Below are 10,555 nucleotides of genomic sequence, written 5' to 3' on the forward strand. Positions count from 1 at the left end.
AAATTATTTTCCTTGCATTCCTGGAATCCTTGCTACTGCAACTGTGTGAAGAGCGCTAAGCTAGCCTCTCTTGGAAGAGAGACGTTATACAGAGCCATCTAGTCAAGCCATTTTAGACCAGCCGGACTGCAGAGGACCCAGTAACTACCCACAGACACCTGAGTGAGCCCAAGCGAGAAAGCCAATCCTGCTCCTGATCACTAGTAACAACCAGTTAAGGCCAATCTAAAGTCAAAAACTACAGTATCGTGAGCTAAATAAATGGGCTGACAGGTGTGCTACATTACATCCAGCTTGAATATCCTTACCTTAATTGGATTCCGATACAAAGTGCGCCTCCCAGAAGATGGAAATGACATGGCAATGATCCTATCTGGAAGTAAAGTTATCAGTTTTACAAATGTCACTGTAGATGTGAAGCAACATATAGACATCTACATATAATCAGACTTCTTTTGCATAAAAAAGAACTTTTAAGATAGAAGTTAGAAGAAAAATGCTAATTTTCAGGATAATCAAGATAATATATTAAATTACCCAATACAGTGACCATTAAATTGCTATACTCCTAAGATTCTATTGGTTCTAGCCATATTAACAGACTTGTGTGGCTCTCAGTTTACAGCTCCTCTGATTTTAAAAATTTTTAATATCTTAAACACCAAATAAAAATCAAGAAGTCTGCATCAGTGATGGAATCACTGAGAGCTTCCCAGCTCTCTTGACTCCAAAAACTTTAGACCTTCAGAGCATTGACCTCATTATCTGGGGTGTTAGGAAAAGAAGCCCTTCTCAGATACCTGGGACCCAGGATATCTACCAGAACTCAATATACTCTAAAGCAAATCATAACGGGGTCAATTGCAAATCTGTTCCACTTCTTCAGTGAATCCAAATAACTCTGATTTGAAATACATGAGTTTTGCCATCTCCAGGCCTAAACTACAAATATATCACACCACCACAGCAGCACATCTCTCTATGGATATTTTGAAATACGATGGCTTGGACAAGGCAAAACCAAAAGAAAATATTACTTACAAGTGAAATATGAAATGAAAGTAAGTAAATCAACAGTTACGTTCACAAACCAGTAATGTAAGTGAGGTCCAGGTCAAATCCATCCTTTTGGTATCGCCTTTTGTTTTCTGAAACCTAGGAGTTTAAAACAATCATTGATTAGTAAAACATATGTTAAGCATGTGAATAAAGGACAACATATTATGGAAATATCCTTGCAGTATTTCCCAAAACAAAACAAAAAAAAGTATGGTTCTGCCACTCACCAGCCATCTAGTCAGCTTTTCAAGATGTCTTTTTTGATAAGCCAGAAAAAAAAGTCTCATCACAATGACAAATCGCAGAACTTGAAATAAAATTGTCAACCTAAATAAATTCAAGATGCCCATTTGCTTCAGGAACATAAGATTATGTCAGTATAGGTTAAATTTAATCTCTCCCTCTCCCCCCTCCCCCTTCCCTCCCCTCCTCCTCCCTTCTCCCAACCCTTCCCCTCCTCCTTCCCCTCCCTCTCCCCAAATCTAGGGTTTCCTGTATGCTAAACGAACACTGGACTCCTGAGTTGTACCTCCAGCCCTAGACCAAGTTTAGAGCAACCGTTCTTAGCCAGAAGCAAATTTGTATCACCTCCATCCTGCCAACCACCTAGGGGGATACCTGGCAATGTTTGGAGACAATTTTGGGTGTCACAACCACTGAGCACATGTGGGTGCTGCTCACATGTAGTTGACAGAAGTCAGAAATGCTGCTAAGCTCCTATAATGACTAAAACCTTATGCTTTTTTATGGCAAACTACCTGGCCTAAAATGTCAACTATGCTACGGCATAGTTGAGAAATTTCTGTTCTAAAGAAATAATAAATAGACTCTTGTACCAGTAACTTGTACCTTTACGTTTGGTGGTTTAAGACCAGCATTTTCATCACCCCACCCCAATAAAAACCAACTAAGGGCTCCTGTTCACCTGTACTACTCCCATCAGAAACAGTGGTTCACTAAATCTGACAGGCAATAGACTGAGTTACTTTCAAATTATGCTGTTTAGTATGCTCCTATCAGAAACATCGTAACATGTGGACTAGTGCGTCTCTAATTTGAGCTGGCATAAACAAATGTCTGGTAGAGTTTGTTAAACTGCAGGTTTGGAGGTCCCAGAGATACTAATTCAGCATAGCTTGAGGTGGTTGTGTGTGTGTGTGTGTGTGTGTCTTGCAATCTCTCAAAGGATGCTGGGGTTGCCTTGAAGGACCATATTGACTCAGGTTAGTTTTAAACTCCAAATCCTATACTACTTAAAATATTTTGTGAGGTCCTAAATTGAAGCATTCGATAGTTACATAAAGAACCTAGTTATCTGACTAATGAAAAAGAATAGCAAGACCCCACCATCCACATATGAATAGCATTCATTGTTGTTTTCCTTGTTGCCGAGAGAGAGAGAGAGAGAGAGAGAGAGAGAGAGAGAGAGAGAGAGAGAAACAGAGACAGAGACAGAGAGCCATCATTCACACACATTTTACGTTCCTCACAATTCAAACTTTCCCTAAGCTGTCCTCACTTTCAACACAATTATACTGCAAAACTAACTTCCTCTGTGTTACTGTCTAAGTCCCCTTTTGTTTTCCTGCTCTGTTTGCTACTTTTTTGAGGATCAGGATTGTAGAGCCAGTCACTCACATTTTGCATAAGCTTGTATCAATATTCTCTTAGTTATAGGAAACCTTTAGGTAGAACATCACAAGGAATTTGTGGCTGAATCACAAATGGAAATTTAGGAGGGATGTTAGACTGTAATGAAGTTAAAATTAGTACAAGAAGCCAACTCTCCAATTTTTTCTTTGGGTGCTCCATGTTCTTTATTCAACTAAAGATATATAGAGTCTATAGTCTTCACATACCTGCACAAAATTATCTATTCATTTGAAAGTATGTGGAAATTTACTTAAACATTGTGTTTTGAAACATCTTGTCACAGAATGAAAACACTTAAATGCAAAACAAAAAAGAAAGAAAGAAAATAGGTAGAATTTTGAGAAGTCATATGTTTCATACCTGGGGAAAAGACTAACAAACATCATGTCATGAAAAAAGCAAATGATGTCCACCAGCAGAATGACCCCAGTAAGGACTGCATTCAAGACATTAAGTACATTTGAAAAATAATGCTGTTTCCTACAATATAACATAAAAATACGTTTATCCTCACAAAAAGGAAATAGGAATATTTTAAGAGCACAAGTTGACTCATATTCATTAAGAATTCTATGTTAACATAACTTTAACTTTTAACATAATTTTAAATGCTAGACTAGAAAAAGGGAAAAGATATTGATGGAACCTTTTCAAGCAATCAATTTACATTTTATGGATATGTGTGAAGAAGTATCATGACAATTTAAGCTCAGTAAGAAATATAAGCAACCCACTAACTAGAGGTAAGCATTGCCTTCTCTCATGGGACAAAAAAGAGGTAGGGTGCTGGGCAGTACTACTGGGCAATGAAATGGGAACACGTCACAGTGCTAGAGCACTAGGGTTGTGAAGCATGTCCAGGAGCCCACCAGAGAAGAGACCCAGTATTTTGAACTCATACACCGGTACTGCACCTACTTTGGTTACCAGTGGGCTGCAGTGCCCGCCCCAAGACAAGAACAGACTTCTGAAGCTCACCACTGCTTCCTCCCCAGCACTGACTCCGTCAGACCTGAGCACTAGAGCTCCAGAGCTCTGATCTGGGGTAGACTCTTACAAGCTCTTATAACCTGATAGGGAGCAACTCTCCTTAGCCCAAAGTCAGGGGGATAAAAGACATCAGGAAAAGAGAGAAATTGCTGTTTTTAATGTTTTAGAAAAATGAGCCTGGAGAACTTGGTCCTTGACTTCCACAGCAGACCAGTGTCAAGGTTTGGCTCACCCAGCCACCCACCCTCCCACCCAGCTTCTCAGAAAACCAGGAAGCAGAGAAAATGAACTCTGTTGTACTATCAGGTCTCACAGATGGGTTGAGCATATCTCAGATATCTTTCCAATCATAACAGAAGTTTTTATTTTAATATAGAGGTTATTCATGATACATTTATTCATGATACATATTCATGATATATGATATGGGGTTATTTGTGATATATTTAATATATTATCAACTATTTGGGATTTACCTTTGGGGGGGGAATTCAATTCTATGAAAGTATTAATTTTGTATCTCATCACACATATTTATCTTACTAATGTACTTGTAGACACATCAACTGCCTGATCACTTTTTTTAAAAAAATCTCTTCAAGGTTTACTGACAGCACCATCTAAAATACATTTTTGAATTATTTAGTTATTCTTTATGATTTTTTTAATTAAGAGGAAAAATCAAAAAAATTAGCAGGATATATTATAGTAACTTATTTGATTTCCTATTAATTTGATTTGAAGTCCTGTAATACTCCCACTATCTTGTTTTGACTGATTAGACTCTGTTCCGTTCTGTATGACTGTATCAATTTTGAAGGTATAGGCAACTACTTTGAAGGCAATAAGATTCACTATGATGCCCATTCTGGTTTGACTATTATCTTCTTTGGAAGTCCTGTAGTGTTTACAAGGTTTAGGTTTTATGGGTCTTGTTCTCTACTGTTTTGTTCAACTTTATAATACCTAATGAGATAGACAATTCTTTTTAAGGAAGCAAGAGGCATTATGGTAACCATTGTCGATAACCTTGTACTTTGTTTTTACATCATATGCTATGTCTATCCTTGGTTTTGACTGACAGCTTTGTTTCGCCATATTTGACTATATTCTCTTCCAAAAAAAAAGAGAAAAGTAGTAAGAACTAAGGAGTAATAAAACCCAAAATGTGTAAATTTTGTTGTAAAAAAGAGAGGGAAAAAAAAGTGCTCTAAAGGATACAACAGCAAGTGTGTTTAGGGGTGTTAAATAGCTGACCATATTAATGTTTTTGGTTGGATCATTGAACACAACTGTTTGCAGTCTCACTGTTTGAATGTCCACTTTGTATGCTTTGATACTGTGACTTGAACAACTGTCACTAGGATGATAATTGTAATCTATTAACTGGTGATTTCTTACTGTTGGTTTTTTTTTGTTTGTTTGTTTTGCTTTGTTTTTTTTTTTTTTGTAGTTCTGTATTAATTGTACCCTTACACTGCTTTGTTTTGTTTTTTCTCTTTTTCCTTTTAAATAAAATTTTAAAAAATAAAATAAAATACATTTTTGAAGAATGAAGTACCAGTTGCAACTGTAACACTATTAAAATCCAATTTGTGAAAAACTGGGTTTGGATTGTTGTTTCTCAGTGGAGTGGAGTGGAGTGGAGTGGAGTGGAGTGGAGTGGAGTGCCTACAAGGAGTATTATTTTGATAAAGAGGGACACATTTCATTGAGGTAATCTGCTAATTATTTTGGGATGTTTCTTATGAGAGCACAATATAACTTTATGCTTAAAAAAAATCAAGCTTACCCTTGTATATACACTTGAAGAAGAACATCCATGAGAAAAAATAAACCAATAGCTAAAGAAATTGAGTGACATTCCAAAAAAAAATAGTCTCTGACTTCAGTGACAAATAGTTCTGTAATGACGAGAGACAAGTCCACAAAGATCAACAAAATTCCAAATATGCTAAAATAAATAAAGATAATAAAGATAATGTGGGTTTGCCCCCATAGTTAGACAATATTAAGGCAAATAATCAGATACCAAAATTATTTAGGACTAAACTGTCCAGTGATAGAAAGAATTATGTTGCCTGAGAATCTCAAGAAAATTATTCAGTTTTCTCCCAACAAAAGTAGTTACTAGTGAATAAAATTCCTTGTAAAGTATGTTACGGTGCACTCCTAAAGATACATCAGATTAACTCAAAGACAGGAGAAAAAAGTAAGTTAAAATTACTAGTCTCTACATGTAAACTCTCTAAATTTTGAGAACTTCATAAGGAGTTTCTAACATTTTTTCATAATAAATATTTATAATTAATATGATAATTTTTGAGAATTTAGTGATTAAGAATCAAGTGATGGCATGAGTAACATAAACTCTTACAAGATCACTTTGACCAGTAAGACATTTTTTTGTCAGTGAGTTTTTCAATGAACACAGCTCACATATTTATGGGCACTTCTAGCACAGTGATAGGTAGAATAGAAAGAATTCAGTTTTATAAATATTCTTAATTTATAAATAAATATTCTTCCTCTTACATATTCTCAAACATTCACCATAAGTTTATTACACTGTACAATCTATAAAAATGAGCTCATTAGACATTAATTTTTATAATTACAACTCAAATTAGAATATAATTAACTTAAAAGAAAGAAATTTCATTATGTAAATTTGAATCATAATACAAATTCTTACTCTCATGTACAGCAGCAGCCTAAGTAAAATGTTTCTGGAATTAAGGAGTAATTCTAGATATGTAAGCCATTTCATAAAATATTTTACCTATAATTACAGATTCTTAAAATGTATGTTTGATTATTTTTATTTTTAAAGATTAAAAAAATATACTAATGTACAATTACTTAGGCAAATGTCAAAAGTTTGCAAGTTTTAATGTTTGTCTTAAAATTTCAAGATAAATTAGACCACATTTAATGTAAGTACAAAAGTTATTTAGCAACATCTTTATTTTCTAGACCCTCCCATACCTGAATACAGTTGATGTTATAATTAAATATGTAATTTTCTTACTCTTGCTGCTGCAAAAATTAATGAAAATGAAATTAATCACATATTTCCTCTAACGTGTATTATTAATTTAACAAAAAAAAGATTTTTATAAATATAAATTTAAAAGTTAATTTTTCAGAAGTTATATAACAAATTGCCTTTTACTAATAACTAAAATTTTTGTGTTTCTGTCTCATGAGATTTGTTTAGTTTCCTATCTAGAATACATGAGTACAACACAAAATTAGATAAATGTCTAATACCAACTTTAAAGTAATATTAAGCTTGGAATCATCAACTAAAGTAACACAGCATAGAGACAGAAAAAGAGAACCGTGCTGTATTCCAGCTCCAGTTCTTCCATTAAGAAACTGTGGGATTCTGAAACAAGTCATCACTCCATAGCTAGACCTGTTTCCACAGTAATGGAATAAGAAACTTCGGGGATGGAATCAGGGAGTAAATTATTTTCTCATCCTTTAATATTAATCTCTTGAAATTAGATAACCAAGGAACAGGGCAAACATTAATGAGAGTGTCATTTGGGATTGCAAATGCACGTTGAGCATAAGTAATTTCAGTAAGATACTGTTATGGCTTGTGCTTAGATGTACCCCCAAAGCCTCATGAGGTCATAGGTGGGGACGGAGCTACAGTGTGACTGATTCATGGTGCAATGTTAGGATGAAGGTGTTACGATTAAGGATGAATGATTAATCACTCCACTGATTGGTTTGGAACCACTTTAATCCCAGTACTCTGAATATATAGAATATAAAGGGGCAGAAAGTCACTGTTAAGCTCTTCTACTTGCTTTGCTGCTTTCTCCCCACCATAACCTGTGTCTCCTCTGCAATGCCTATTTGCTGTGCCACTCTGCCCTGGGGCCAACCAATTATGGACTGAAACCCCTCTAAACTGTGAGCCAAATAAACCTTTCCTTGCTTTATTTTGTGTTTCAGGTATTTCATCTCAGTAACTAAGTAACTAAGACAGATATAATTGGAAGTAAAAATATCCTAAAGAATGAATTATTTCCATTAATCAAAGGAAAGACAGCCTGTTTGGTAGAGTTTGCAGTAATGCCTCATTTTGCACTATAACTAGAAAGAACATAGTCACTGGAGAGTAATTTTTTGTATTGAACTCTCTAATAGGATCAAAGTTCTACCCTTAGTGAATAGATCCATCACTGGAGAAACGAAAGGATAGGTACTGAGCAGAACCAAGACACTGCCAAAATTGGCCACAAATGAGTGCTGTTAGTGTAACGTGAGGTACAGGGAATCGGTAATTCTTTTCATTTTCCCTTCTTTATTTACGCCTACTACCTCTGCCCAGGCTTGGGGAGCTAAGAGTGATATTCATGACTGGGGGCAACTGGCAAAAGAAGTGAATTGTTTCCGGGGGCTGCTATTCTCTTCATACAAGGCCTTTCTGATCCCACATAGTCTCCAGGTAGCAAGAATACATGAGACTCAATCTGAATTTGCCTGATAAAGTGATATATGAAACCATGCCTGTCACAATCATGGAGGCACAAGAGAGGGTTTAGTATTTTGAATTTTTTGCAATGTCCTCCAAAACTACGCTAAGAATACCATCTTGCCTTCCTTGTAATTTTTTTTAAACAATAAAATTGTACTGTGTGTGATTTTTAAAAAATGTGTTTAGAGTTTGCAGAGTTAACAGTCTCTTGAGAAGCATCGAGGTAAAGTATTGCTAATATTTGGGAGCAACAAACATATTCTCCAACACGTAGCAACTCAAAGCCTGGTAGACACATCCTTTCCTAAAAGCAAAACAATACTCAAGGAAATAGAAATTAACCAAAATAAAGATGTAGAAATGAAGCAAAAGCCTCACAGAGAAAAGATGGTAAATAAAAGGGAATTAGAGCCACATATAAATGAAAAGTGTTAATGTGGCATGAAAAATGTAGTATGTAAAAATGCAAATAAATTATTTTAAATCAAAGTTAAATAATAAATTCTTAATAGTAAAAGAAATAAAATAAATTAATAATAGTATGGATTTGTAAGACTTGTCATACGATTTGGGGTTTACAGTTTGGAAGAAGACAGAAATGAAATCAAATCACATTAGTTATCTTTCAAAATACAAGCTTGGCTTCAATCTCATTTTCTTTTCTTCTTCTTCTTTTTTTTTTGCAGTACTGGGGATCAAACTCATGACCTCATGCTTGCCAGGCAGACACTTATGCCACTGAGCTAAATCCCCAGCCCCCTTACAATCACATTTTCTAAGAATTAAGTAAAAATAGCCTACAAAAGACAAGAAACAGATGTGTAAGTTTTATAACAATAAAAATGAAGGAAATAGTCAATAGGAAAATATAGAAAAATTTGAAGAAAATATGAAGAACATGTTTTAATACAGAAAATAAAGCCAAATGATAAAACCAAACATAAACACATTCTTCCTATATTAATATTAACAGTACTTTCAGATAAGTTTAAAACTAGATTAACTATATGCTATATATGATAAAACTAATTTGAAATGATAATTTGAAAATAAAGAGACTGATAAAGACATGAGGTGCTAAATCTTTAAACATTAAAAGTAGTTCATATTAACATCAAAGCTGATTTCAAAGCAAAAAGATGAAGGCATTTTTGTTGACAGAATGTAGAACCTGTATAATACTAATTCAACCACGCTTAATATAAATCCATATTCAGGACAGGTTGTGTCTCTTCTTTCTCCTGGAAGTGCTGGGGAGCGGAGGTGACCCTAACTCTAAGCACTAAGTGTGCTAGAGAGACTCAGTAGTATTTCTGCTTTTATGAGTGCTCTGACTTTCTCCCAAACTACTGACAACATAAAAGACCATAGCCCTGTGTAGACTCAAAATATTGTGTAGCAATCAAATTTTATTTGTTTTTAATTTTTACTTAAAAAAGGGTAAAACTAAACAGAACAAAGCAGACCAGAAGCAAAACAATATAAGTGACACAGACAGCATTTAAGTTTTAGATCTAACTCCAAGGTTTGTAAAGGAAGTTCTAAAGTATCCAAAAGGGCCTTTTGCCTTTTTGGATTAATCTTCAAGGGATGTTCTTCCCTTGGGAGAACAGTGTTGGTAGCAATGATAAGTCTGAGTATTCATCTATAACTGCTAATGTATATACATATCTATATCTTATACAATATAACAATTATATAATATATATTTCTTGTGCAGAGAACACATTTTTTTTCTAAAAATTTCTAGGAAGTAATCAAAGAAGTTCATCTTGTAATAAAATACAAAACACCTGAATTACTATAAAGTATAAAATAGTGGAGGCTACAATTTCTGGCCACAATGCAATAAACCAGTATATGTGACAAGATATTTAAATGCTTTATTGCTACAGAAATAAAAAAAAGATGCCACATGTGACAATTTAGATCGAACAGAGTTATTGTTTAAAAGATAAAAACTTGTAATGTTCACCCTAGGGGAAAAAAAAGAATCCAAATAGTCCTATATCTTTTTTAAAAACTTAACTTCTAGCTTAACACTCGAAAATAACAACAACAAAAATAAAAACCTAGGTGACTTTATTGGAGAATTCTACCAGTTTTTTCTTTTCCTTTTTTCTTATTATCTTTTTTCTTTTTTGTGGAACTAGAAATTAAATCCAAGGACTTTGCATTGAGCTAAATCCATAGCTCTTTTTATTTTTAATTTTGAGACAGGGTCTCACTAACTCACTAAGTTGCCCAGACTGGGTTCAAACATGCAATACTCCTGGCTCAGCTTCCCAAAACATTGGGATTAGAGGCATGTACCAATCTATCTGCCTCTACCAATTTTTCAAAGAAGAAATAAAA

At 34.4% G+C, this 10,555-nt stretch overlaps 1 protein-coding gene across 1 annotated transcript in view; it reads right to left on the bottom strand.

Annotated features, from left to right (window-relative positions):
- Window positions 1-7,382, bottom strand: part of LOC100721187 (phosphatidylinositol 3,4,5-trisphosphate 3-phosphatase TPTE2) — a 50,514-nt gene extending 43,132 nt beyond the window's left edge. Inside the window, exons 1-6 of the mRNA XM_013140822.3 lie at window positions 7,327-7,382; window positions 5,495-5,656; window positions 3,073-3,192; window positions 1,287-1,386; window positions 1,092-1,155; window positions 309-373 (exon numbers count right to left, since the gene is read on the bottom strand). Of these exons, the coding sequence (XP_012996276.2) occupies window positions 309-373; window positions 1,092-1,155; window positions 1,287-1,386; window positions 3,073-3,192; window positions 5,495-5,656; window positions 7,327-7,382 (567 nt within the window). The remainder of the gene's footprint in view (window positions 1-308; window positions 374-1,091; window positions 1,156-1,286; window positions 1,387-3,072; window positions 3,193-5,494; window positions 5,657-7,326) is intronic.
- Between the last annotated feature and the right edge of the window lie 3,173 nt (window positions 7,383-10,555).

This window comes from Cavia porcellus, unplaced genomic scaffold (genome assembly GCF_034190915.1).
Source record: "Cavia porcellus strain 051 isolate PalLab524CR breed Dunkin Hartley unplaced genomic scaffold, mCavPor4.1 scaffold_21, whole genome shotgun sequence".
Taxonomy (NCBI): Eukaryota; Metazoa; Chordata; class Mammalia; order Rodentia; family Caviidae; genus Cavia; species Cavia porcellus.